Genomic DNA, 27,989 nt, shown 5'->3' with positions numbered 1-27,989 from the left:
CTGCCGCTGAGCGCCGCGCGCAGCCACCGCGGGCCGCGCGGATTGGCTGCACCCCCCCAGGGAGCGGGCTCTCTCCGCCCCCTTCCTTCTGGTTGGCTGAGCAGCAGTCTCGCCGCTTCCGCTTGACCTTTCCCCCTTGCCCCACGTACTGCTTCCGGTTCGCTCGCAGTGATCGCCGCGTGCCGCTCCCAGTCCCGTTCCCTCTTCCCGGGCTCCCCCCGGCAGCGGCCCGGGGCCCGGCGGCAGCGAGTGAGGGGCTGCGGGGGCCAGAGCGGCAGCGGCCGGTGAGGTAAGGCCCCTGCGGGCAGAGCTTCAGCCCTGTCTGGTCCAGCTGCGTGGCGTGACGGGTGCAGCCGGCTCAGTTACCGGCCGTGGAAGGTGTCTCTGTTGCTTGGCGAGCCCTTTGATGAAGCGGGCCTTGATGAACTTTAACTTTATTATGTGCTTTCACGTCTAAAGTAGTTTTATATGTCTAACAGACTACTTTAAATTCGACGAAATAGTGTTTCAGTGCTAATTTCTGTAGATGTACTGTTGACCAAAGTAATAAATAGAATGTGAATCGTGACCTAATAAATAAGGTGTTGTGTACTGATTGAAACGTAGTAAGGTTAAACATATCTATTAAATGTATATACTTATAGTTTACACAAAGATGTATCAAATTATATTAACCTTTAAGGGTGGTAGCCAGAAAGTAAAAATGCAGACCAAGCTTACTTAGCTTTTCACTCACAACTTTCTCCTTGATGACTGAAGCTGGTAATTTCACCTTGTCCACTGAATATAATAAATATCTGTTCAGGAAACTTATGGTTAAAGCAGTTTTATGAATATCTGTGCGGTGTATCTAAATGCCTTAAAAAATTAATACTTTAGTCTAGTAGAATTGGGTAATAGTAAAAAGTGTTAGGGATGCGCATATTTAGATGGACTATTGCAACACTTCAGTGTAGTCAAATGTTAAATACATTTGGACATGAGTTTCTGTTTTGCCACTGACTAACTGTAAAGTAGCCATCTGAATTCTTTCTTAGTTTGGGGGTAGTTCACTCTTATGTCTCTTCAGTGTTTGTGAGGAACAAGTCTAACAACTGCACATTTAATCTCTGTTTTGTTATTTGTCCTAAAGAAGTGCAAGCATGGCATCCATGGAAGAAAACTTTCCTCGAGGGGGCATCCAGAAAAAACCCACAGAGGGAAAAACACCCAACCCAAAGTTTGAGCGGGACAATTTGTTCGATGTATGTTGTTTGCGTGTTCTTGATTAACTCTTCTCAGAGCTCTTCCACTGTCAGAATATGACCTGCAATCCTTTCTATCTGTTACTTCTATAGTAAACTATAGGAGGGACTTCCAGAAAGAGATGACTGCTGACATCCACCTTTCTCCTGATCTCTTAAAGATCCCTGATGTCTGATGCATGTTGAATGTGGTGACAGAAAACGTTCAATCAAAATTATCGATCAGGCTTTAGCTTTTAAGCTTTCCACAAGCATCTTATCCCGAGGTGCTTGTATAGTGAGGCTGGTTTGGTCTTTCTTTTTCTCTTAGTAGAGTGTGGTGCAGATCACTTGTGCTACTCTTTTCCATTCCCAAGATTAACAGTTTTATAAATGATCAGCCTCAGCCCAAAGGAGATGTTTTGGAAGATGTGCATGTAGACATATAGCAGTTAGCAAAGTTGTTCTCTTTTTTCCTCCAATCCTAGTATTTTCTTCTGATTTGATTCCTGGCAGCAGAGTTCTGCCTTAGTGCAAAGTTCATCTCTTTATCCACTTTTATTTTTTCCCCTCTCTGCTTATAATCTGCTTTAGGTTCAGAATGAAGAAAAATCCCAGAAAAGAAAAAGGAGCCAAAGGGAACAAGGAAAGCAGAAAAAGTTCAAGGCAGACAAAATAGCCACTGCTAAAGACAGTGTTGTGAATATTGAACCACTCACAATTGAGGTTTGTGGATAAATGTTTGATTTTTTGTGCATCTCTCTTCTGGGCTAGATAAAAATGGCGTGTTCTTCCTCACTAAACGTGTAAAATATACCAGTGATTTGGGACAAAAGTGTGTTTACCACCCTGTTATCACTGACTTGCCAAGATATCCACAGTATGCTATTCTTCCTGCTTTCCCAGGCGCTCTGTGAGGGGATGCTGCTCCTTGGTTGTATAAAAGAGGTCAGTGTCTATGAGCTAGTCATCAGCTTGCCCAATGGACTTTCAGGATTTGTGCCGGTCACGCAGATCAGCGATGCCTACAGCAAAATGCTGAGCAAACAGGTGGCCCAAGGAGAACTCCTGGAGGTGAGACCTTGGACTGGGACTGTGATTTGTGCCTGGGAGCTAGGGAGTGTTAATAATACCTCAGAACCAACGCTGCGGTCTTGCTTAGGAGCCTGGTTTCTGGTGTCTTGCAGCTGACTTGAATTTGATCACCTGCAATGCCTTAGCCTTGGCTAAATAATCCTTGAATTTCATAGACAGCCTGTTGAATGTGAAGAGATTTGCATTGCCTATCTGCTGCTGAAGCTAAATACTGATCCCTGGCTGTAGGCAGTGATGGGAAGAAGTTAGGGAAATGTTTGGAAAATGATGTGAGGGTGCAAGCGTTTCTCAGGGGCATGGGGAGTAGCACAGTCCTTGCAGTTTAATTGTGTGTTGACACATGCTATGTGCTGCTGCGTAGTGCTAACGTAGACCTTGGCTTGGAACTGGCTTTTCCAAGCAAATTTTGCAATTTCCTGATAATGCTCATTGCTAGAAAGAAAGAGGATGGAGTAATCTGTTACCCCATCTGGCTGGTGTCAGCACTCCATGAGTTTTCCCAAGGTGTTGCGGAATGTAGGATCTGCCAGGTACACTAGCCTTTTGGTGCTGGTGTTTTTCTCTGCTAAAGAGGGAGGTGAGGTTAGGGTCACTTTTGGCTCTGTAGATGTTTCCTCAGCTGCAACCTCCTGACTCCGGCCCACATAGTATTCCTTCTTAAGCAAAGCCTACCAGTCTTGCTAACATCACATAGTGTCATCCCTGCCTCTATATTGAGATCCTGGTGTTTGTGGCATTTCCTGCCTTTTATTGTAGTGTTGACAGAGAAACAGGACTTTCCTATGGGATTTTGATTTCAAAAGCTACTTCAATAACAAATTCTGGCCTTCTTATATTGTTTAATATTGTAAAATCTGTATGTTTCTCTCTTGATCATCTTACTGGGCAGGACTTGAATTCGCTGGTGGACCTGTATTCTCCAGGGACACTGGTCAGATGTATTGTGACCAGTGTTGAGAAAAGTGCTGACGGACGCCGGAGTATCAAATTATCGATCGACCCCAAGAAGGTCAATAAGGGTCTGAATGCTTCAGCACTAACATCGGGCATGGTATGTGTTCTGGGTCTGTCACAGCCTCTCTAGGCTTTGGAGGTGCCTCTTGCACAGTGCATGGGGGAACACTTCAGTTTGTCCTTGCATGGGGTGAGAGCAGAATGTGGAGCTGCTCCCAGCATGGAAGAGACCTGGGAGGAGAGGGCAGTATTGGGTCTTGGCTCCAGGTTGTCGCTCATGAAATCCATTCATCTGATTCTGTTTCACTGCAGACAAGTTATTTAATGATTTCTTTCTGGGTAGGTTTCTTTGTTATTTATGAAGAGAATAATATTTAACATGCCTTGCAGAGGTGCTTAGTTGTTTAGTTTTTGTGTTTCCAGCTGTAAGATTGTAGGCATGTGCCTGCAATTAGAGCACCTGCTATTTTTGAGCATCCCAATTTTCTTCCATACTGGTTTGTGAACTCCATACATGCATAGTTGGATAAGGGTAGAGTTGAGACCTCACTGCCAGATGAGTTGTGTAATAAGAAAGAATGTAGTGTTCTTTCTTCTGCTCTGGAAAACTCAGTTCTCTGTCCTTATGAAACAAGTGAGTACTTGGGTGGGGAATCTCTTACCAGATGTGCATTCTTTGAAGACCCAGCTGTTTCATTGTGTTACTGAATTGCAGTGCTTCCCTCCCAACAGCTGCTCTCTGGCTTTGTGTCTAGTGTGGAAGACCATGGCTACCTCATTGATATTGGAGTCAGTGGGACTCATGCTTTCCTGCCTCATCAGAAAGCCCAAAATTACATCAAAGCAGTCAAGAGAGGTAAGAAGTAGTGCAGGAGGAGCTGCTGGGGTTAAAATGGAGGTGGAGAATGACAGGGATTAAAGCTTGTTGTATCTGTGGTGTTAGTGCACCTCAATGAGATTGGGTCAAGGCGGAGTCTTTGTGAGTTGCTGAAAACAGCAGTTTTGTGGCTGGTCTGCAACTAGCCGTTGAGTTTCAGCCTGTTTTCCGACAGACTATGTTACTGTTCCAAGCCCATCCATCCCTGCTGGCAGTAAACTTCGCTTAGATTGAGAGGAGGTATAACTTCTTAAAATAGAGGGAACTCTGAAAAAGCTTTGGGAAGAGTGGAAGGGAATCCCTGAGTGTTCCTGGTGGAGGTTTTATGCCGTGACTTGTCTTTGTAGGGCTTGACTTAAAAATAGGCCAGAACCTGAACTGTGTCATTGTGGAAGTAAAGAACGGGGGAAGAGTGGTCCGTTTGTCCGTTGATCGATCAGAGGTTGCTGCATCCCTTGCAACAGAGCGACAGAACTGGACGCTCTCTAATTTATTGCCAGGGCTGGTGGTGAAAGCTCGAGTGCAGAAGGTAAGCTCTGGTTTGAGTTTGTTTTGTTGTTGGTTTTTTTGAGCCTTGCTGAAGGCAGGGAGACAGGTGAAGTAGAGATGAAAGTTTATGCCCTGGAAAATTTTGTGCTTGGGCTCAATTACTTTACAATTGAGCAAATACTATTATCTGCTAGACGCTCCCTCCACCTCATTCACCTAAGGTCTGATCTCTGTCCTGGTTGATGCCACGAGTATAAAGGCTTCAGTCTGAAGTTGGTGATGAAGCTTGAAGCAGAACAGGATCCATTTTGTGCTTCCCTGGCCTTTACCTAGGTAAAGTATTCAACAGGTTAGCAGTAGTCTTCAGAGTACACACAGCATTATCAAAAAACTAAAGGATTGTTTTGCAAAACAATGTAGAAAGCAGAATTGTTAGCGGTTTTCCTGTCTCTTGCGATGTGCTTGTTGATTAGCACTGACAGTACCTTTTTGTGAAATGTGTGAATTGCTCTCTGTTTGAGCTGCGTGAAAACTGAGTGCAAATTTTTTTTGGCATCTTCTCCTTCCCCTTCCTAGGTGGCCCCACTTGGGCTCAAACTGAGCTTTCTGTCTTCCTTCACTGGCATTGTGGATTTCATGCACGTGGACCCAGAGAAATCCATGAACTATTCTCCAGATCAAGTGGTAAGGAGATTGAAGGATGGCTGGAGTGGTGTGTTGCGTACAACATCTTTTATCTTCTCCAACATTTCCGTGGAATAATCTCTGAAATCTTACTGATGATAGCCGTCTTTCTCATCTTTTATTTGAATTATTGTCCTGGCTGCTTTAGAGCTGTAAAGAGTAAAGCCATTCCTGGGGTAATGGAAGACTTATTTGAGAAGCATGAGAGACTTGCAAGTGATAGAAAAATGACTTGTGCGGTCATGTTCCTCTCACTGCATTGGTACCAGACTAGTCTGTAAACAACAGACAAAAGCAAAAATCCCTCATCTGCAAAGCTGTTAGAACTGAAGTGATGTCTTAGTAGTAATATTGGAAGGTGCTTGTACATGGACAAAGAGCTCAGGTACCAAGCATAATGTCTAAAAACATGAGCAATGTGCCTTTCTCTTTTGTTTACAACCTAGTGTTTAACGAACATACTGTCTTCTCCTAGATGAAAGCTTGCATCCTCTCTATCCACCCCACCTCCAAGGTGGTGCGGCTTACTCTACGGCAGGCCTTCCTCCACCCTGGGGGATCCCCCAACCAGCTCTCCAGTGATCGCATGGGGGCAGTGGTGGAGGAGTCGACAGTGAAAGCCTTCTACAAGCAGTTTGGCGCCGTCTTTGAGCTTGATGATGGCACTCTTGCATTTGCACGGGTAAGTACCAGGGTGGTGAGGCAAGTCCTCCATAGCTATCTTAGCCTCCTGGGGAAGGAGGCTAGGAGGAGGTTTTATTTTCTACCTTTATGCTCTTTGTGAGACAAATACAACAAAATTAAGGTGAAACCTGCTGCACAGAGAGAGTATGTTAGAAGAACAATTTTGTCAAGTGCTACCACTTCAACCTAAGGTCTACATCGGTGCTTCTATTTTCCAAACACTAAATTGCAATTTGTTTTTTTCTAGTTGAAACATCTTTCAAAAACCAGAAAATCCTTCAAACCTGGGGCATTTAAGACAGGATGCAAACATAAATGTCGGATTGTTGACTACAGCCTGATGGATGAGATGTGTATTGTATCTCTGAAGTAGTAAGTTTCATAGACTCTTCCAGAAAATTGGTTGAAGGATTTAGAAGGGTGTGGTTGAGAGTGGAATATACTACATTGCTTTGCTGGACTGGAACTTACCATTTGTGGTTTTTGGCTTGTATCTCTGTTATCTCACATCACGTTGTCTGGGCATCTTGCATATCCTCCCCATAGTATAGGGAATTGGGACACCGTCTATATAGCTGATGAGCTGAGGCACAGGGAGGCTAAATTACTTCTGCCGAGATCATGTCAGAAGACTGTGGCTGACCAGGAAGTTGAACCTTGATCTTCCAAGTCCCAGCCCATTTTGCTCCTCCCTCTTAGTATTTCCATCTGTGTGGCTTTAAGCAATGCAGATGATGGGTTCCCCTTTCATGGAGCCATGGCTGGTGGCCATAACTGTGTGGCTGTCACCTGGAATGGAGCCTGGTGCACCTCCCTGAACTTTATGTCCAGGGAGCTGTTTTGGGAGGTGGATCAGTTGGAGTAAAACACAGAACTCCGAAGTTGTAGAGCACTGGGGGGATGTATGGGATAATGGGTATTTGGGACAAGGCAAAGAGGGGACTGTCCCCTCTTATCCTGGATTTCCTTCAAGTTGACTGATTGGTCATCTCTTGCTGTGTCTCTTTCCTAGTCAGATTATTGAAGCGCGGTTTCTGCAATACCAAGATATCCACACAGGGGACGTGGTGCAGGTGAGCTTCTGAAGGACTTACACAGTACTGTGTGGCCGTTATACTTAGAACAATGATCTAGCTAGTGTGCATTTCCTCTGCCTAATATGTATGTTCAACTTCTGATCCAGACTAGTGAGATTAAAGTGAGGAGAAAAACCTCTCCCTGCAGGACTTGATTAATGGAATGCGCTACTTTTCTTTCCCCGTTTTGTTCAGGTTTTCATTCATGATGCTGCCAAGGCAATCAAATTTTAGCCATGGTCAGTCATTTATTTATGGCCATGAATACGTTTTTAGAAAGACTTGAGTGAAAGAAACTAAAACTCGCCTTGCGCTCAAAGTGCAAGTTCATGTATGGACCATCGCAATCAGCTGACAGGCAGAAAGTTACTCAGTTATGATCATTCTTATGTCTGAGTCATGACTGTATTGGATTATGCCTCTGGAAACAATTCTAGTTTGCCAGAGTCAATAGGGATTTTGCAGAAGTAGCCTGTGCTTAAGGAAAAGAGGCTGTAAAACAACCTTATGGAATGTATGAAAGTTAATGGGTCAGATTGGTTGGGTGGAGTGTAGGTTGGACGAAGATTTTATTTTTTGGAGGGTGATTAGATTTGGTGATAATAGGTGATTCAGTGTCTTGGCTGTTTCCTACCTGTGCATGGTCTCCTTTTCATGCTGAATTTACTGATCCTTTTCCCTATTTTGGGTTCTAGGGCAAAGTGTTTGCTCTGAAACCCATTGGGATGCAGGTGAAAGTGACTGATGGGATTAAAGGGCTCGTGCCATCCATGCATCTTGCTGATGTGATCCTGAAACAGCCTGAGAAGAAGTACAACATAGGAGATGAAGTCAGGTGTCGGGTGAGAGCTGCCAGACAGGGTCTTCAGCTGCTTTGCACTCTTTTGTTCTGAGTATTTAGCAGCTGGATTGGTCAGGCGATGGCAGACATACTTTTTGAACCTTCTTGTACTTCATTCTTGTAGGTGCTAGAGTGCGATCCTGCAGGAAGGAAGCTGATCCTTACTCTGAAGAAAAGTCTCGTCCAATCAAAGCTTCCAGTCCTCTCCACTTATGAAGATGCAAAACCAGGTCTGATCACACATGGCTTTGTGGTGTGTGCAAGGGAGTTTGGCTGCATTGTGAAGTTCTACAATGATGTCAAAGGTCTGGTACCCAAGAATGAGCTGAGCTCAGAACCCATATCTTGTCCAGATAAAGTCTTCCATGAAGGCCAGGTAATTAGTGTACCTATGCCATGCCTTGTGTTTGAATGCAAAAGAGAAATCTGCAGTTGAGTTGGCTGCAACATGGGTTTTCCCCTGGAGGAACCAGCTACACCAAGAGATGTTTATGTCCTTTCACTTTAAGTAATAGTTGTGCTCCATTTGAACAGATTAGGCTGTGAAAGGGCAGCTCTTCTTTGAGTATTTCACAGACCTGTCTTTGTTTCTAGGCTCTTTCTGTTCTGGTGTGCAGGAAGCACCATGGTATGTGATATAGGGACTACACTTGGTTGAGTTACTGAGATCTTAGTAGAAGTTTGGGGTTCTAGGCTGCAGTTTCTTCTAAGAAAATTAAAACTCGTACGTACAGAATCAGAAGGATGAGGTTTTCTGCCTCTGCATTATTCTGGTTTTCCTGTTTGTTTCAAATCCTGCACATCTTAAACTGGGCACTCTGGGAACCATACTGTTCACCAAGTTCTGGTCTTTGTTGTGGGCGGGCTTATAGAGATCTCAGCCCTCTTCATTATTTTTTCTGGTGCTTTTGTTAGTCTTTAATCCTACTGTTTGTTGGCTGGCTGAGGAGAAGGGTAATTTTCTAGTCAAGATTTCTGACTGCAAATCTGGAGATCTGAATTTTATTCTCAACTCTGCTAGAGACCTGCTACACACTTTTAGCAAGTCATTTAATGATTACATACTTCCATTTTCCATCTGTGTGATCAGAAGGACATTTGTCTCTGGTTGAACGTATTAAGGTATAGTCACTGGCTTGCTATCCTTAGGTGTGAGAGAAAAGTGTACTGTGTATGCATTTCCCTGTCTCATTTTGTGGGTGGTAGCACACTGAGGAGGAGGGTCAGCTGAATTAAACTTTTGTTTTGTCTTTTTTTTGCTGCAGGTTGTTAAAGTAATGGTCTTAAAATGTGAGCCCCAGCAGGAAAGACTCTTGTTGTCCTTCAGGTTATCAAGCAAGCCTGCCCTGGAGGACAAAAAGGAATGTACTCCAAAGAAGAAACAGGAAGTGAAATATCAAATAGGAGAGGTATTGAATTCAATGACTGCTCCCTTTTTTGCCTTTTCCTACTTGTTTTCCAAATGATTTGGTATCACTTTGAACAACTTTGCTTCAAGAAAAGCTGTTGGTAGTCAGGAACTAGCATTAAATGTGCATTTCTCATTGTGTGGTTGGCCTCCTGGATCAAAAACAGGATCTCTGTTGTGAGAGGTCAGGATAAAGGAGTCCCAGGAGAGTCCTTCTGGAGGTACCAGTTAGTGCTCCTACTCCTAGGTGGAGTCCTCTTTCTTCTGGATGCTGCTGATGTTCTCACTCCAAAAGCAGCTGCTTTTGCTCCCTGGAAAAAGACAACTTCAGAGAAATGTTTTGAAATGCTTCCCCGTTGTCTTTGGAATGAACACAGATCAACACTCTGCAGATATTGCTAATGCAGGAACAGGACAGTTCTAATCTTGTTTGAATTATTCCCTTTGTCCTTCACATAAAAAGTCACAACCAAGAGAATGTTTCTAGCTCTTGATTTCTCTGGGAGCTGAGAATTACTTGTTATTTTACTATCAATGTTGGCATGCTTTCTAGGCTCAGCCCTGTTAATGTGAGATTTTCTCATATATAGCTAGGAGGCAATATCAGAGCCCCTGCAGCACAACATTGGTACCCTGTGCATCAAAAGGGATGGCTTCAAAGACACTTGGAATTTTATATCACTGTATTTGTTCTCTTTTCAGATGGTTGATGTGAAAATCTTGAAGAAGAAAGATAATGGGCTAGAGGTTTCTATCTTAGAAGATGAAGGCAATGTGATAGCCTCAATTCCCACAGTGCACCTCTCTGACTTTGTTGCTACCTGCAAGCTCCTGTGGCATTGTCTTCAAGAGGGAGATGTCCTGCCCAGAGTTATGTGCCTGAGTGACAAGGGAGAGCATATTGTATCCTTTGCCACCTCAACCAGTCAAACAAAGCGGGGGGAAGGAAATATCTGTCAGGAATCCAGAGTATCTGCAACAAACAGAAGATATACTAGTTAGTGTGTTGAAGTGGAAGTGCCTGTCAATCTAGCGATGCTTCACAGAGTTGTTATAACTTGCTTGTGTTAAAAGTGAGGCTCAGCTGCTGCTAGAATCCCATCAGAACCAGGACTTGGTTGTGAATTGACTGATCTTCCCAACCAACTTCTGGGCTGTTAATCATATCACAACCTTAGCAAAAATTTTGCTGTTTTTATACCAAAAATAAGAACTGAAATATTAGGAAGTTGACATTTCTGCTAGTGTGAAGCACGCATCTTTAATGCTGAGCAGCTTAAGAGACATTTGTTGCTAAATTTTAGTGTAGAGAGATCAAGACAGAAATTGGAATTGCAGGATTTTGAGCTCCTGTACTGTATAACCTGCAAAAAGTGCTCTAGCCCAATGGTTAGCAGCACCAAGAGATTTGCTTGGCATTGGGCTCCTTTCATTCATCTTTTCCCATTTTTCCTGACTCGTGGTTCAGATCTTGAGCAGAAAGTCTGCAGTGATTTCTGCTGTACAGGAGGAGCAAGTTGTGAGAAGTTTCTCTGAAATCCAGCCTGGGATGCTGTTGACTGGTTACGTGAGGAATGTGATGCCCTTTGGAGTGTTTGTGGAGTTCCCTTTTGGTGTGACAGGACTGGCACCCAAAGTGGTAAGCAATGCATTCACTTCAGTAAACAGCATGTGTGCAATCAGGCATGCTTGAAATGTGGCTTTTAGCAAAGGTACAATAACAAGGAGGGAACAATAGGACTGTGGATCCTGCATTTGCACAGCTTCCTCCAGTAGGGTAAAAGCTGCTTTTAGGTTTGTGTTTTAATTCACTTCCAAAATGAAACAAAGAACTTTATTCAAGTGAGCTTAATCTTCAACAAGGATTTCATGTGACTTCAGTAATTCATTTTAATTGATGGCTTTTCATTAGTCTTTGTTAATTTCTCTTACGGATTTTTATGAAGTCTGAACTCAAACCCTTCTTCTGAACAGCCCTGCGGGTGGTTGATAGTTAGCAGCTGTGCTCAGTAACCCTTGCCCCTTTGTTTCCTTTGCACAGAGCATGAGTGACAAGTTTGTGACGGACACCAAGGACCACTTTGTGGTGGGACAGACTGTGATTGCGAAGGTGATGAGCATTGATGAGGAGAAGCAACGTGTGCTCCTCAATCTGAAGGTGTCAGAGTGCAGCTCAGGCGATTCTGCTGCAGAGAGCTTTGCCCTGCTGAATCAATATTTCAAGGAGATGAAAGAAATCAGGAACTTGTTGAGACGAAGAGGTAAAAGATTGCACATGTTTTGCTAAAGGGGATCATATCACAAAAAAGGGGCTCCAGAGGAACAAAAAGGGAAAACCGTTTTCTTTTTAGTGAAAGAAAGGTCAGTTCAAGCAAAGACTTCGCTTCCAAGAGGAGCTTCTTAGAAGGATGTGTGTGCAGTGTCTGCCATTGACAAGAATGCTGTTTGGAACTACAGCTGGAATAAGCCAAAGAAGCTGCTCTTTTCACTGAAGTCTGCTAGGCCTCTTACATTGATTTTGGGTTGAAGCTTAGAGAATTAAAAATAAGGGGATAAATAGATGAACTGTGAGGTCCATATACCAGAAGAGGAAGGCAGACACAATGGTACAAAAGGATGGGTTCCTTGAAGGGCCTGTGAAGGTGAAAATAAGAAAGGCCAGAGTGAGACTGGATGTTCTGTGGATCAAAGCCTTTCTCCAGCCTTGGAGACACTTTTTTGGTGTGAATATTTGTAATTGCTTTATGAACCAATCTAAAAGTTAGTCAATTGAGACATGTGGCAGTAGTTTCACTGTTTAATTATGCGTCACATGAAGTATTGTCTCTATTTGTTTATTTTGAATCTGGCAATGGTTAATTTTTGGTACTCTATGCTCTTGTATTTTAAGAGCCTTAGTCTGCAGACCCGATTTCTCTGGTCAGTAAACAGTTGTTAAACTCCAAAGAGTTTACAGATATAAGAGATACTGGGCCAAGCTGTGAAATCTATCTAATGTGCCAACAGAGGTGTAGGCATATGGTTTTTCTGTTGGTTTTTTTTTAAGTGGAAGAAAGACTCGTGGAAGTCCAGAAGGAGTTTATTTCTGTGTGCCTGAGTGAATTGCCACAAAGCACCAGTGAAGCAAAACAGGATGCCCAATGCTCAAACCTGAATTTACCCAAATGCCTGAAAAGAGAATGGTGATAAGCAGTATGGGAGGCTCTTGTTGTGTGCAAACTCATGTATTAGAAATAGGCACTTAAGACCTACCCCTGCTAATTACTTAGTTTAGGAGAAACAGCACTGATGCCTGGATACTAGGGTGATAGGCACGTAAGAATCAGAATGGACATCATATCAATTTTCTGTACTCAAAAGTGAAGGACAGAAGATAACTGGAAGTGGCCTGAGTCAGTGCATCAATGTCACTTGCTGTGACATTAGAAAGGCTGAGTGAGTTAGCTGTCCAATGGTAAAGCTATGATCTTTTTTCCCCTGGTGCTTTCTGAAGAATAGTACATCTGTTTGAAGTGAATGATGCTTTTGGAGGGTTAAAATAATAAAGGAGAAGGCTTTGATTTAAGAAGAATTTCCTTACTTGCCTATTATACACTGCAGGCAGCAGGCGCTCTTATTGTGTTTAAGCAAATAGGACTAGCTTTGTCCATCAAAATAAAGAGGAATCATTGACAAGAGTAATGATGTATTATTTGTATGCATATTGTATTTGCTGGTAACTCATAACTGATGAGAAATTTCTACCTTCATCTAACAGTGCTTTTTTTAACTATGACAGTGAAGGACACTAGCATTCTTTTTTACTGGCAGTCAAGAACTGCTCCTACTATTCTTACAGTGCAGAAATCTGCATTTGTGCATGCTGTGATCATCGAGGTTTTTTTTGTTGTTGATATTTGTGCATGAGATGCTTGATTTTCACAGAGGGATTTTTCAACCGCCCTGAGCCTTGTGCAGGATCTGCTTAACTAGAAAGTACAAGGATAATTATGCTGGCGCTCAAGTGCTTGTGATAACCCAAACCTAGTACTCACATGAGGATGAGTCTGTACAAATAGATTTGCCTGCTTGTGTTACAGGTTTGCTGAATGAGTCCTCCAGCAAAGGTTTTCTCACATGCTGTTTTTCTAGTGTTAGGAATACTGGATGTATTGCAGTTGATTTTTATCAAATTCTGACTTTGCCTTTTTAGGTTCTTTTTATATCCAGTAGTGTTTAATATTTTGTTTCCTATAACTGTGAAGTGACAGGTCTGTTTTGTGTTTTTAGTATTAATCTATTTTGCTTTCACCTTTTTCTATATGCAATGCTGTGTGCCAGTGTTTCTGTAAGATTGGAAAATGTTCTCTCCAACGTTACCAGATCCTTAATGTCACAAAAGTGTTTCTACTTTGATTAACTCTTAGAATGTACTATTTCTACAGATTTAGGAGCCTGAACTTTGTTTTCTGTTATGAAGGTGGATATAAATGCTTGTTCATGCACTCTTGAGCAAATGTGAAGGCTCTCTTTGTTTTGCAAAGAAACAGCATAGGTAAAACTGACTTCCCACTTTTTCTTCCCTTTGTTTAGGAGAGCCCAGCATGGCCCGAGGCCTTTGTGAGTTGGTGCTTGGGAAGGAGCTGCAGCTGGTCGTGCAGGATGTGAAGGAGGATGGCTCAGCACTGTTCAGTGGCAGCTGTGTCACAGGCTTGACTGTAACAGCCACTCGCTACCATTTGGGAGGTGAGGGTCTTGTCTTTGCTTGCTTTGGTTTTCACTCTTGTACTTTGAAACCTCTGCCCTGAAGTGAATTCTACTGATGAGGAACTAACATGGGAGGAGTCTGATCAGAGTAGGGATGGGCTTGAAGAGTAGTTTAGTTTCCTAATCTGTTGGTGACCCATTTGCGTGATTTGGAACATATCATTTAAACCTACCTGTGCCTCTGTTACCCCATCTGTAAACCAGACCTAATCCTGCCTCATATCTTGGGCACCTTGTAAGGTCTAGTTTGTGCTCTGAGATCCTTAGTTGAAGCATACTGTATATAGACAAAGTATTAATACAAGCTCCAGCTTTCTCATTTTTTTTCTTCTTACTTTAGAAATATGTTCCTTGGAGTATGCTCTACCTGAAATTGCTTTTAATTTTTCTTTTAAACCAATATGACTTTAAAACAGGACTGCAATTTTGGTACTTTGCAATTCAAAAATTAAAGCAGAAAAGTGCCGTATTATGCAGAACCAAACAAGTACCTGCTGAGATAACGAATAAACCAATGAAACCAATATAAACTGCTAACTTCAGCAGGAGTAATATCCCAGCACTTCTGTGTTCAGTAGAGTTTCTTTGTTTCCTCAGCAACAGATAGACTGATGATGGTTTTGTGCAAATGTTAGCATAATCTTTTTCAAAACCTGTATCACCTTGAATTTGTGTTTAGTCAGCCTTGCCTGCGTTATTTAAGATTTGCATCTTCATAAAATCAATTTAGTTCTTCCATGAAAGCATCGGACTTTTTTTCCAAATAAAAAAGCCCCCTTTTTCTTTCCTCCTTGCCATTGATGTTGGAGGAATCTGTTCTTTTCTTAAAGAGACTTATTATACATTTGGTACTAAGTTGACTTTGTTACAGTAACTTAGTTACAATTAGTAATTAAGCAGTCTTTTTATCATTATGGTCTTCAGGAATAAAACTGAACCACATGCAACCCTTCCTGTCTGTCATGTGCCACTAGCTCAGTTGCTCAAAATTCTTCACTGTCATCAGGAGATAATCTCCTTATTCTCATTTGTAGACAAAAATATTGTTCCTGGTGAGAAAACCAAGGCATTGGTTCTTCATGTGGATGCCCTCACATCCAAGGTGTATGTTTCTCTTCGGGAAGAACTGTTAAAACAAAGAGCCAAGCAAGTATGTATTCAGTTTTTGGATTTGTGTGTTTCTGTTCGTCTAGCAAACTCTAGACAATTAATGAATTTTGAGAGGGGGCTGTTTCGTCTTTTAGAACTGTGGGAGGTAGAGTGGAGGGAATCAAAATCTCAGCAGGAGAAGTCACTATCTCCATTTCTCTTTAGCGGCTCACAGAGAACTCCCAGCACTCTGCCATCGTGCAGCACATAGCAGAAGAGTTTGCCATCGTGTCTTTGTTGGAAACAGGCCAGCTGGCAGCTATCCCCATAGCGTCTCACTTCAACGACACCTTCCGCTTTGACTCAGAAAAACTGAAGGTGGGACAAACAATCTCTGCAACCTTAAAAGTAGCGAAGGTGAATGACCATGGAGTCTTGTTAGCAGTACAAGGCCCAGCAAAGAAGAATGTTTTTGTAAGGGTCCGGAATGAATCTGAGACAGCATTAGAAGAGATGCTTGCTGCTGTGAAACACTCGCTTTCCCTGGGGGATATTGTTACTGGTACTGTTAAATCCGTCAAACCAACCCATGTCACAGTTGCTATTGATGACAAGCTGACAGGTTCAATCCATGCATCCCGGATTCTGGATGAAGTGCCCATAGGCTCTTTTCCAACATATACTCTGAAAGCTGGACAGAAGGTGACTGCTCGAGTCATTGGAGGCAGAGATGTGAATACTCACAGGTGGGAAAACATGCACATAATATTACTTCTTGGGGAATGCAAGGGGTGAAACAGTTACTCAGTTCAGATGATCTAGGCTGTTCCCTCTGTCAAAAGATGCTGTTACAGCTACCCTTGCTGGAGTAGTTGAGGCCTGAGGAAATCTGCTATTATATTCTATCCCAGAACCAGGTTTCGATGAATTGGCTCTCTACCTATGTCATTGTATTTATCTGGAGTATAGATTGCAAGAAAAAAAGATGTCTAAACTCTTAACGTCCAGTGGAAGCCTTAAATACAAGAAGGATTTGGCCCCAGGGACTAAATTTGCCAGAGTATTACGGGTATCTAAATTGCCACTGAAATAGTACTAGGAAGAACTGGAACTGGAAGGCTTTGGTAGCTTTAGAGGGCTTACATCTGTTTTTTTTTGCCAGTGTAGAGGGATTACAGGTGGGTGACTGGGGCCTGGGGAGATCATGAGAAACTTTGATCCTTTTCCTGTTCTTTAGGTACCTGCCCATCACCCATCCACACTTTACACAGTCCATTCCAGAGCTCAGCATTCGACCAAGGTAAGTGTTGGCCTCTGTGCTGTCTGCAGATTCTTCACAGACCTTGTGTCCTTGTAGGTTCCCTCCCTTGTTCCTCCCAGTTGTGAAGGAGCTGGTCATGAGCAAGGACCTCCACATGTATGCAGTGCGGCAAGGCCTCTTACTCTCTCTTTCACACTAACTTGGGTCTGGGGACTGTGTTAAACCTCACAGGGCTCTCCTAGTACATGATTTCCTTTGAATGTCCTTTTGGCTTCAGGTTCTGCCAGTCTGGACTCTGGCATGTCCGTTCATGTCAGAGGGATTCCCTCTTAAGCCCAGGGAAGAATTAATTCCCTGCAGAAGGATGCAGCTGGGGAGGGGATGGGGATGAATGTCACAAAGGCATTGTCACAGTAGTACTGGCTCACTGTAATCCCCTGGGTTTCTAACTCCTATCTTCATCATTAGGACGAAAGCTGTCTTACTAATGTCCTCTTTCTTTGTTTGCAAACAGCGAAATAGAGGGGAAAGTCACAGCAGTGCTGAACCTTCAAGAAGACAATGCCCTCAAGAAACTCGGACTCTACAATGTTGGACAGACAGTCACCTGTTTTGTGAAAAAGGTGAGGTCAGAGTCTTCCTAAGAAGTGTGCTGGGGGAGGCAGCAGGTGGGGGTGACCTCAGGGGCCTTAGTTCAGACCTAAACACTAACACTACTATGGTCTTCATTAACTGTGAAGAGTGGCCCATGCAAAGTGCAGCGTCTTGTGGGGAGAGTAGGAGAAGGAAGTCACATTTTGTATACTTGATGGAGTCGAGCTGACTCATCCTCTTTGACATGCCTGTTCGTTGCCAGCAGATGCTTCCCACCCTGCACTCTAGCAAAATGGCCTTTGAGAAATTGTGTATGCCACCAGCACAAAGTATGCTCACTGCTGATTCCCTGTGTGCACTTGCCTGTGAACCACAGCAGCGTTACACTTGCAAGAGTAGAAGCCAAATCACCATTTTTGTTTGGTGCAAGAGCCAAGGCTGGAGTAGTTCTTTCTAGCCTTAAAAATTAGCAAATCCACCAGGGAAGGGTTTTTTTTTCCCAAGGTCTCATGCTGTCTTCTCTGGTTATTTGGTCTCTTCTCAGTATAACATCCTCAAAAATTGGCTGGAGGTAGAAGTAGCCCCTGACATTCGAGGAAGAGTTCCTCATCTGCTGCTGTCTCTGAACACCAAGGTAAGAGGCCATTACAGATAAGCTACACAAATTTTTTTTCCATGCACATGGCTGCAAGTAATGACTGCAGACACTTCTGACATTTGAATTCGTAATCCAGTGCTCTGCCCTTTAGGCATCACTACCCTCACTGACAAGCAAGTACTATGTCTGTATCTACTTTGGCTCAGGATAGCAGAGGCATTGAAGCAATGCTGAGCTATTGGTCAAGTGTACATATCAAAGATGTGTATAGAAAGTGTAAAGCTTCATAGGAGAAACGCCAGTCAGAGTTGTGCAAAGCTCCTTTTCTGGTAATAAGTGGAAATCTGTCTTTCTTTTCTTTCAGGTCTTAAAACATCCGGAAAAGAGCTTCAAAAATGGCCAGGCAATATCAGCTACAGTGACTGGAACAGATGTCACCAAAACAAACCTCTGCTTGTCACTCACAGGTATAGTGGAGCCTTAACAGCAGGACCCCACCGCATATGCTGTTTTACTCAGAGGTGGGCCTGCACTGACCCCTCAGGTGAAGGTGTTACACTCCAGAGCCAAGCTGTACCTCCCTGTAGGACAGAACTAACCCCTGGGACCCTGACCCAGATGTAGCAGCATGCAAGGCAAGAGAGGTCAGACCTTTAGACTAAAGAATCACTTTCCTGCTGTCTCAGACTGAAGCCCTTCTCTTAGCCCTTATGAACGTATTCCCTTCTGATCTCAAATGTGAGATGGTACATTTGTCAACGTTTGTCAGTTCTTCTGGATCCTGGAACTGTGCAACTAGGGGACCTTGTCTGGGCTACCAAGGCAAACGTTGCTGTGAAGTGAGAGGGTGCATAGACTGCACCTTACCAAAAGTTGGTGGGTTTGACATGTGACTAGGCAACTAAAATCAGCTTCACTGACTCATTACCCCTGTTGCTTTGGTTGCATACTTTTGGAGTATTATGAATCCCTCTCCCTCCTTCACTTTTTCCAGGAATTCAGTCACTGGAGCAGGACACCATCACTGTAGGTATGGTAACAAAGGTGACTCCACACATTGGTTTGACCATTGCGCTGCCAGGTGGGAAGACTGGCAAAGTCAGCATCTTTCACCTGAATGATACTTACATGGAGAATCCTCTGGGTGACTTCAAAGTTGGCAAGATTGTCAGGTCAGTAATTCTCTTTCTTGTTCCCTCAAGCTGCAGGGCTTAGAAATATCCCCCTTTGGTGACAGGCTTTTCACTGCCATAAGATGATGCCAGACCTGTAAGGTTCAGTCTGTAGCTAAGAAGTAATGCTGACTTATGACCTTATATGCATTTGGGTGAAAGTCTTGTTTTTTCTGTGTATGAAGCAGCCTCTTTTCAGCTGCTGTTTTGGGCTGTGTTTTGAGAGTAGCTAGTCTCTTAGCTAAGGTGCTGATGGGAGTGAGGGAAGCCAGTTATCCCAGCTCTGCTGTGGTTCTCTGGGCTGTTTGGCAAGTCAGTTGTCTTCACATTTGTAATGCACAAGTAATTGCATTTCCCTGCTTCACAGACTTATTGGGAATGCTGGAGAGTGCAACAGGCCAAGTGATTCAGCTGTGACAATCTTTAAGTCTTTTGTACTAGCAATAGAGACTGGGTAAAGCAAGTAGATATGTTTCAAAAAGCCCTTTAGCTGGTTTCATGAACTGTTACGTCATGTTGGTTTGTGTTAGACAGCAAGTGCTCCAAGGGGCAGCATGGTTTGTTTCCTCTAGAGCTTCATTCTGCTAGTGAAAACACCTATTTTCTACCTGTGGCTTTTTTTAACGGGTAAAAAAGCTTTCTGTTTTCTCCCCTTACTCTGCCATGCAGGTGTTACATCCTCTCCAATGAGAACGGCAAAATCCAGTTATCTCTCCGGCAATCCCGGTATGTATCATCCCTCCAGTCTGTTGATCTCCTACTAGTGAAGAAAAGGATAGTGAAATACAGTAACTATTGGTTTGGGCGGATCAGTGTGAAGTGTTAAAAGGACAAGGACTATATTTTTTTTAAGGGATGAGGCTTGTTCCTACTTCAGAAAGATTTTCCTGTGTATCAGCAAACGTGGAGGTGTCTGACACTTAATGTGGAGCTGATCAAGTGGATTCAGATTTAATTTCTGTTTATCATAGCTTCTAGACTTGACTTAACTTTTTTGTTAGTTTATTTGGGAAGAAAGGGAAAGTTCCACCATTGAATTTGCAATACAAACACGTTATTTTTCAATGTTCAGCTGCATTGTAAATGTTTTGATTAAATAGCAGACTTAGCCCTAAATGTCTCTTAAAACTGAGCCTCTTGCTTTGTCTTCTCTGTGGAACAAAAATGCATAAACCATGTGGAATGAAGTATCTTAGAAATAAGTGGGGAAAAAAACCCAAGCCAATGCTGTACAGAATTTCAGACAGCATTTTACTCTCCTCATTTTCTTAGTGTCAGAGGAAGCCAGGCTGATCTGTTTTGTTTGGCTTTGTTTACAGCAGCATGTATATCCCCTAATGCTATGTATAGCTTGGCAGAGATGCAGATAGTCCATTAGTACATTTGAATAAACTGAAGGATCTCTCTGATCCAGTACGTTTTCCAGAAAGCACTAGCTGTTGTTAATACTGATTTCTTTTTTTTGGTATCCAGAGCAGAATGTGGATTATTCAGACGAGTGCTTTAACTTCTAACCTCTCTTGTCTTTTAGGCTAAACCCGAAGAGCAACAGCAAAGTGGAGGATGTTGAAATAACATGTATTAAGGATGTTAAAAAAGGCCAGCTAGTGAGAGGCTATGTCAAATCAATCACTCCATCAGGTGTATTCTTTGGGTGAGTAGCATAAGAAAATTATTGTGGGAAATGAGGGGTCTTGGAGAACTTATTTTGAATGTACGATTCTGGAATCTTGTTTGCGAGCAGTCTCTGGCGTAATGCGATGTCGCAAAATGAATTTCCTCCTGGGAATCAAGATGTCATTGCTGCTTTCTTGAGCCTATGAAATTAGAGAAAGTTTGTGTGACGCTATATAGAACTGGTGGTGCCACAGATATAGTCACTGCACCTTTTGATTTTTCTTTTCCCCCACTGGAATATTTACTTTTTCCTCCTCTTCTCAGCTTGTCCACTTCTCTTCTGGGCCGAATCCTGTTCCAGAATGTTTCCCCTTACTTTGTACAGAAACACTCCTTATATGAAAAGTACCTGCCTGAAGGAAAGCTGCTCACTGCCAAGGTGCTTGGGTAGGTCCAACGTTCTTTAAAAGAGACCATGTATTAGTAAAAAGGAGATGGTGGAGGAGGAGTGGATGGAAAGAGGGAGGATGAAAGCTGGGAAGATTTGAAAGAAGTTCATGTCCTTGCAGTCATTGTAAATGCTCTGATTTCCACCCCCCCCCCCCCCCCCTTCTGTTCTGCTACTCCTGGCAACCCACCACAGTGTAAATGGAAAAGAAAAACATATCGAGCTCTCTCTCCTGCCTGAGGACACTGGGATGCCAAGCATCTTGCCTGAATCCTTAGACCTACCACGATATGATGCAGAGGAAGAGAAAAGAGAGGCAGATGACAGGGAAAAGAGAGAAGAGCTTAAGCTGAAGACAAAACGGAGAAGAGGAAACTCTGAAAGTGAGCAGGTATGGATGTGATTGCACAAGACATGCTAAAGGACTTTGTTGGCCCAAATACTGAAGGGACTAGGAAGATCCACTGGGATCAGGCTGAGGAATTATACAGAGTAGGAAAAAAGATTAAATTGCATTGGAGATTAGCAAAAATCAGAAACTATTCCGTTTGGGTAGGAGTTAACTGAATTAGCAGCCCAATTATGTTGCCTCTGTGGCCCATCCTGTTGGTCTTGGCACCATATGTAGATGAGTATGAGTTTATTCTCTGTTGTCTCTGTTATGTGAGAGGATAGTGGGGGATGCTGTGGCAGGGCACCACCCTCTCTGTGCTGTCAGGCTCTTTACTTTGTGATCAGAATTGCCTTTAAGATTCATCCCAGTTGTTGCCCTCCACCATCCGCTCATTTCCCCTTGTTGCAGGAGGCGAAGCCAAAAAAAAGGAAGATCTGCCCAGCAGATGAAAATGACAGTGGAATTGAGGTGTATTACCGGGAGGAGGATGATGACCCGGAGGAAGAGGCAGCTAAAAAGAAATCTAAGGTGAGAAGTTTGGAGGAGAACCTGAGCCTGAAATGACTTTCCAGCCCTATTGAGATGTGTCAGTTTTGATTTGGATGACAATAAGTATCATTGCTGCAGATAGGAGTGACACAGACTGGTGTTTGTATCGTCTGAAAATGGCTTGAGATGGATTGAGTTTAAATTACAGCGGAGGTGACCAGAGTTTAATGCTTTTGCTGGTGGGCTGTTTGCAAGTCTGAGAAGTCAATAGTACTGGCCAGAGAGAAGCCACAAGCAAACAGCAGTTGTCTGATCTCAGTGTAAAAACTTCAAATTAAAACTCAGGACATTCCCTGTCTTCCTCCAAACAGATAAGGAAACCTGGTGAAGCTCCCAGGCTGCAGGTTTCTATTGGTTTCACCTGGGATGAGGACGTGAATGCAATGGATGTACCTGTGCTGAATCAGAAGGAAGAGAGCTCAGAGAGTGAGGAGGAGGAGGATCTGCAGTTGAAGGTACTGTATACTAGTGTTGTCTGCATGGGAGACACCACATGGTGGCTGTAATGTGATGTCTTGATATTTGCATGTCTGTCTGCCCTGTAGTGAAGCCTTTTAACCCAAGGGAACATCTCTGACAGCTAATACAGTACTTCCTTAACTACTCTGAGCACTACGCTTAGCAGCAGATATCTCTGAAACAGAGGAGGAAATGCCCTATTTTAGCATGGCTGCATGAAAATAGGGCTTCTCATGTTGACATGCTAAAAAAATAATTATTTAGGGTCAAACAAACATTTTCATGGAAGTAAAATTTTTGTATTTTATGTCAGCTCTGTGTTTTACTTTTCTGAGTGCTGTAAATTTCTAGGAAAACCTGGAAATGAAAAACCTTTTCAAATTATAGTCCTCTTACTTAGAAAAACACCAAAAAATTCTTCTTTTATGGTGTAATTTTTTAGAAGAGTTTTCCAGCGTGAGCAATTCAGCAAAATCAGAAACAAGCTCATGAATTGCTTTCATGTTTGCTCTTCAGGATTTCCCCTGTCCCTCACAACTCACCTCTGCAAAGGCCATGCATGGCCGATGCTTTGTTGCCCAAGGTATAACTGCCTTGCGCAGAGAACTATGGCACTGTCAGTTCCCAGTTTAGACCTGAGTCACCTTAGTGATCCAGCAACATACCCCAGTCTTGCACAATTTCTCCCCATGTATCTTGGAATTTTACAGCATGGAGGGTGGGGATGAGCACTGGCCCAGAGGGTAAAGATGGAAGAATGAGGGGGAGGGGTGAAGTGTGAATCCTACAGTTGTGAAGTGAATCCTACAGTGTGAATCCTACTAGCAAAGTATTTGGTCCCTCAATGTATTTCATTAAAAGAAATGAGATTTCATGTACTGCTGCTCTTCTTGGAGGTGTGAACTGTGTGTGAAGGGGTGGGGGTGTGTGTACTGTTTTCCCCCCCTCTTAAACAATTGGCCTCATCTCTTCCTGTGAAAACTGCCTAGCCTTGGAAATACTGAGGTCTGGCTGTGCTTTAACTGGGCCTGCCTATTCCCACATGAAGTGCCTGCTTTTCCGCAGTCCTCCGTTTTTGCTCTTTCAGCTGAAGAAACAAACAAAGAAGGAGAAGGAGCTTGAGAAGCAGAAGAAGGAGAAGGAGCTCTGCAAATTAGAGGCAGCTCTGATGGACCCTAGTCGACAGCCCCAGTCAGCAGATGACTTTGACCGCCTGGTGCTGAGCAGTCCAAACAGCTCCATCCTCTGGCTACAGTACATGGCTTTCCACCTCCAGGCTACCGAGATTGAGAAGGCCAGAGCTGTGGCAGAGCGAGCGCTTAAAACAATCTGCTTCAGGTAATAACAGGGCTCCGCTTTCTTTGCCCCAAAGAATAAACCATGGTGGGGTAGTTGTGGTGGGAGAAGAGCATTGGTAGCATCATTAGTGTGCGTGCATGTGTGTGGAGTGGCAGAGTCTGTTTCAGTGAGCTCAAAAGGATTAAATGGTAACAATTGTCAGCTGGCCCTTTGAAGGTCTGGCCTGAGTCACCACAGTTGGCCTGCAGCTGAGTTGCTGCAGCTCATGAGCGCAGTAACTCCCCAAGGTATCACTGAGTGCATGGACATACTTCTGAGCAGCCAGAAGGGTTTGGAAGACCATAATGCTGTCAATGATGTTGTCCTTAAATCAAAACATGCCCTTGTTTATTAAATAATCTCTACAGCATGATTAGGTATATTGTACTTTCTTGAATCATCCTTGTGGTTTTTAATTACAAACAACAGTGATCAAAAGTTGTAGTGTGAAACAACTGCTGTGCTCTATTCCAAAAGTGGTGTTTCAGTGAGCAGTATGCCCCCTTCCTTTGTCCTGGCGGCAGGCTACAAGTCAGTGAGTCTTTGTAGGGTGGTTTGCAAAAAGCTGATGAAGACTGGAAAAAGGCTAAATATTCTTGTTCACATCTGCTTTAAGGGAAGAACAGGAGAAACTGAATGTCTGGGTAGCTCTGCTGAACTTGGAGAACATGTATGGTACTGAGGAGACACTGATGAAGGTCTTTGAGAGAGCTGTTCAATACAATGAACCTCTGAAAGTCTTCCAGCATCTGTGTGACATCTATGCCAATTCTGAGAAGTACAAGGTAAGATAGTGCAAGCAGGTCCCAGGCACGTATCACATGCAGTCATGCCAGTAAACTACCGATGCTGGCTGTATAAGCTTCCGGCTGTCAGATGTTAGGCCTACCCTATTCTTAATTGGGATTAGTAGTTATGATTGACAGCAGACAAGGAACTATTGATACTTGCTTTTCTGTCCTGAGTGTTTGGAGATACCTTGGCCAAGAGAAAGAGTTTTAAAGCTACAAGGCTTTATTATGAATCTGTGTGATCTAATCCAACTCTGCCCTTCCAGCAAGCAGAAGAATTGTACCACACAATGCTGAAGCGTTTCCGTCAGGAGAAATCTGTGTGGCTGAAATACGCCTCTTTCCTCCTGAAGCAAGGCCAGACTGAGGCTACACACAGGCTTTTGGAGCGTGCTCTCAAGGCTTTGCCCACCAAAGAACGTAAGCACTCTCTTCCCCATCCTTAATGTGGACCATGTGTTGATGGGTCTCCAGTAGATGGACTGCTCTCTGACATCTCTGCCTGTGACAACGTTTGTGATAAGTGAAAAGTGCAACCAGTTGGTGCTGAACGTGCTGCCCTTGACTCTCAAGGGAGGGGAAGTTTCAGCCTGGGTATCAGTGCTAAATCCTTCTGCAATAGAATTTGCTGTGATGGGCAGAAGCAAAGCACCCAAAGCAAAGACGACTTTGAGTCTTACAGCCCTCTAGAAAAGTTCAGTTGGTCTAGTCCCAGGTTTGTGGGGCTGCCTGTGGATGCTGCAAGATGCATTTTGAATGTGAGAATAAACTTCAGTCTCCTGCAGAGAGCTGAAATGGGAAGTGAACTGTGACCCTTCTCTCTCCCACTCTGATCCCACCTTGGTCCAGAACCACTTTACAACAGTGCCTTTTATCTCTGGGTAGAGATGGTGCTGTCTCGGTGCCTGCCTCTGTTCTGTGTAATTATCACTCGTGGTTGTTCATAGGGAAGAGAACTCCTGTGATACCCTAACATGTCATTACTTGTTCCAGATGTGGATGTCATTTCAAGGTTTGCACAGCTGGAGTTCCGTTTTGGTGACCCGGAACATGCCAAGGCCCTCTTCGAGAGCACTCTCAGCAGCTATCCCAAGCGGACAGACATCTGGTCCATCTACATGGACATCATGATCAAACATGGCAGCCAGAAGGAAGTACGGTGAGTTGCACTACAGCAGGCTGGGAAGGAGCAGAGTACGGTGCTTGGAGCAACACCTGAAAAGAGCAGAGGTACCCTGCAGCATGAGGTTGTATAGGGCTTCCAGAACAGAGCAAAAGAGAATTTTTATCACCTAGAGAAAGAAAACTGGGGTGTGTGGAAGTGCTTATCCTTGCCAGGACTGAGGAGACTCCAAGGAGATCCATAGGGCAGAGGGGGACTGATTTGTAAGTAGTGGCCTGCATGACAGAAACTAGAGGACTTGCACTGAGGTTGACCTGTCCCTCTGGAAGGTTTGTCTTGTATCTGAAGGGTGAGATCAAGTCCTTGTGTATCTTGTAACATAAAAATAGAGAAACTTTTTTTTTTTTTTCCGTTTTCTGAGAGTTGACAAAAGGAAGTCCAGCTTCCCCCACTGTGGATCCAGCCACATCCACTTAATGAACGCAGCGTCAAATACAGTGGCTGGATCTTAGCTTAAGTTGACCAGCAGCCTTACAGTTCTGCAAGCAAATAGAAGCCTTCTACTTTGAGGTTTTGGCCAGTTGTCAGGAATCTCTTTCTTCAAGCACTTTGCAGCAGGTTGAATGTCTCCCCTGACTCTCTGGTCTTTGTTCAAAGGCAGGATACAGGGCTTGTATTGAGTGCTGTCACCAACACAGCGATCTGAATCACTTTGGTTTCTTGCAGGGACATCTTTGAGAGGGTCATACACCTGAGCTTAGCACCAAAGAAGATGAAATTCTTCTTTAAACGCTACCTGGATTATGAGAAGAAATTTGGTACAACAGGAAGTGTCCTGGCTGTTAAAAGAGCAGCACTTGAGTATGTGGAGACCAAGAGTTCCCTTGCTGACACCTGAGTACGGCGCAAGTAAAAGCAGAGAGACTCCACTCTCCACGCAGTGTGGGAACTGAGAGGTGTGGTGCTCTGCCATGAGTGTCCATGGACAGTGAGTTTCTGGAGAGTATTGGTTTATGACCAAACTGGAAAGAACAAACAACCAAAGGAAAAGATTTGATAAATGTTTGCAGCTTTGTCCAGATGTTACAAATAATCCTAGTCTGTTGATGACTTTGAAGACACATTTTTAAATATAGACTGTTCTATAATTAATACAAACATCAGCCATACCTGTTCTACTTTCCTGGGGAAACGATGCAGTTATGACCCACTATTTTTAAGTACAGCGATGTCTTATAAATTTATTTCTCTCTCTGTCAAGATGGCAGAGAAGATTCCTGCCTTTCGGCTGAATTAACACTTCGAAAGATGTATCTCAAGCACCTTTGTGCTCCTAGAAATTGGCAGAGCAACACAGAATTGTGGCATAGTTGAGGTTGGAAGGGACCTCTGGAGATCATCTGGTTCAAACCCCTGCTCAAAGAAGGGGTCAGCTAGACTAGGTTGCTCAGGACCATGTCCAGTTTGGTTTTGATTTCTCCAAGGATGGAAATTCCACAACCTCTCTGAGCAACCTATTCCAATGTTTGACCACGTTCACAGTAAAGAAAGTGTTTTCTTACATTTAAATTCAATTTCTTGTATTTCAATTTGTACCCATTTCCTCTTGTCCTGTCACTGAGCACCACTGAGAATAGTCTGGTGCCACTTCTTTTACATCCTTGTGTCAGATATTTATACATGTGGATATGCTCCACCTTGAGCTTTCTCCTCAGGCTGAGCAGCTGCAGCTCTCTCAGCCTCCCCTTCTATGACGGATATTCCAGTCCCATAATCATTTTCCTGTCCCTCTGCTGGACTCTCCCCAGTAAGCCCATATCTCTCCTGTACTGGGGAGCCCAGTACTTGACACATCACCCCCAATGTCTCACCACTGCAGAGCAGAGGGGAAGGATGACCTCCCTCAACCTGCTGGTAATGCTCTTCCTAATGCAGCCCAGGATGCTTTTGTCCTCTTCAGCTGAAAGGGCATATGCCTTTAAAGCCCACAGCATCCAGTTGCGATGGATCCCCTGATTGCAACCATCTGTTGTAACAAGTTGCCAGGGATTGATGACAGCAAAAATAGTGATTTTCAGTAGCTGTTGTCTCTTAAGAGAAATCAGTGAAGTCAAAGAAAAAATTGTTTTTTCTGTGCTGAAAAAAAGTAATCCCAATCTAACCTTCTGCTTGGAAAAAGCCAGGTATCTGGTACGTACGTAGGCTCTATCACTGGTGTCAGATCCATATTCTTGTAACTCTCCAGTAAGATGTGGATGTGATCATCCACATGTTTTACAGATGAAGAACTGAAGGCAAGGGGAAAAGCAGGGTATGCAAACAGCTGTGATTATCCAATGTAGACACTAGCAAGTGGGTGCCCAGCTTTGAAGTACCAAACTTGAAGAGTCTTAGTCATTGTAGGTACTCTGAACTCAAAACCAGAGCTCTGCGGGACCCAGCTCTTCTGCCTCTGAATGCCCAGTGTTGGCAAGGCTGA

At 43.6% G+C, this 27,989-nt stretch overlaps 1 protein-coding gene across 1 annotated transcript; it reads left to right on the top strand.

Annotated features, from left to right (window-relative positions):
- Positions 1–233: 233 nt before the first annotated feature.
- On the top strand, positions 234–27,054 carry PDCD11 (programmed cell death 11). The gene is made up of 36 exons (XM_050899032.1): positions 234–289; positions 1,133–1,244; positions 1,818–1,949; positions 2,130–2,297; positions 3,208–3,369; positions 4,005–4,128; positions 4,497–4,678; positions 5,215–5,322; positions 5,798–6,004; positions 6,254–6,378; positions 7,019–7,079; positions 7,778–7,924; positions 8,048–8,299; positions 9,189–9,332; positions 10,034–10,234; positions 10,800–10,970; positions 11,373–11,592; positions 13,904–14,056; positions 15,112–15,227; positions 15,392–15,912; positions 16,404–16,466; positions 16,942–17,050; positions 17,566–17,655; positions 17,984–18,086; positions 18,614–18,791; positions 19,461–19,517; positions 20,323–20,445; positions 20,733–20,855; positions 21,052–21,247; positions 21,659–21,778; positions 22,111–22,254; positions 23,346–23,596; positions 24,213–24,381; positions 24,654–24,807; positions 25,381–25,546; positions 26,237–27,054. The coding sequence occupies exons 2-36, from the start codon at positions 1,143–1,145 to the stop codon at positions 26,406–26,408; spliced, it is 5,514 nt and encodes a 1,837-aa protein (XP_050754989.1). The 5' UTR covers positions 234–289; positions 1,133–1,142; the 3' UTR covers positions 26,409–27,054.
- The last annotated feature ends 935 nt before the right edge of the window (positions 27,055–27,989 follow it).

This window comes from Gymnogyps californianus, chromosome 6, assembly GCF_018139145.2.
Source record: "Gymnogyps californianus isolate 813 chromosome 6, ASM1813914v2, whole genome shotgun sequence".
Lineage (NCBI taxonomy): Eukaryota > Metazoa > Chordata > Aves > Accipitriformes > Cathartidae > Gymnogyps > Gymnogyps californianus.
Note: the sequence above shows the minus strand (reverse complement) of the source record. Positions and strands in the feature narration are given on the sequence as shown.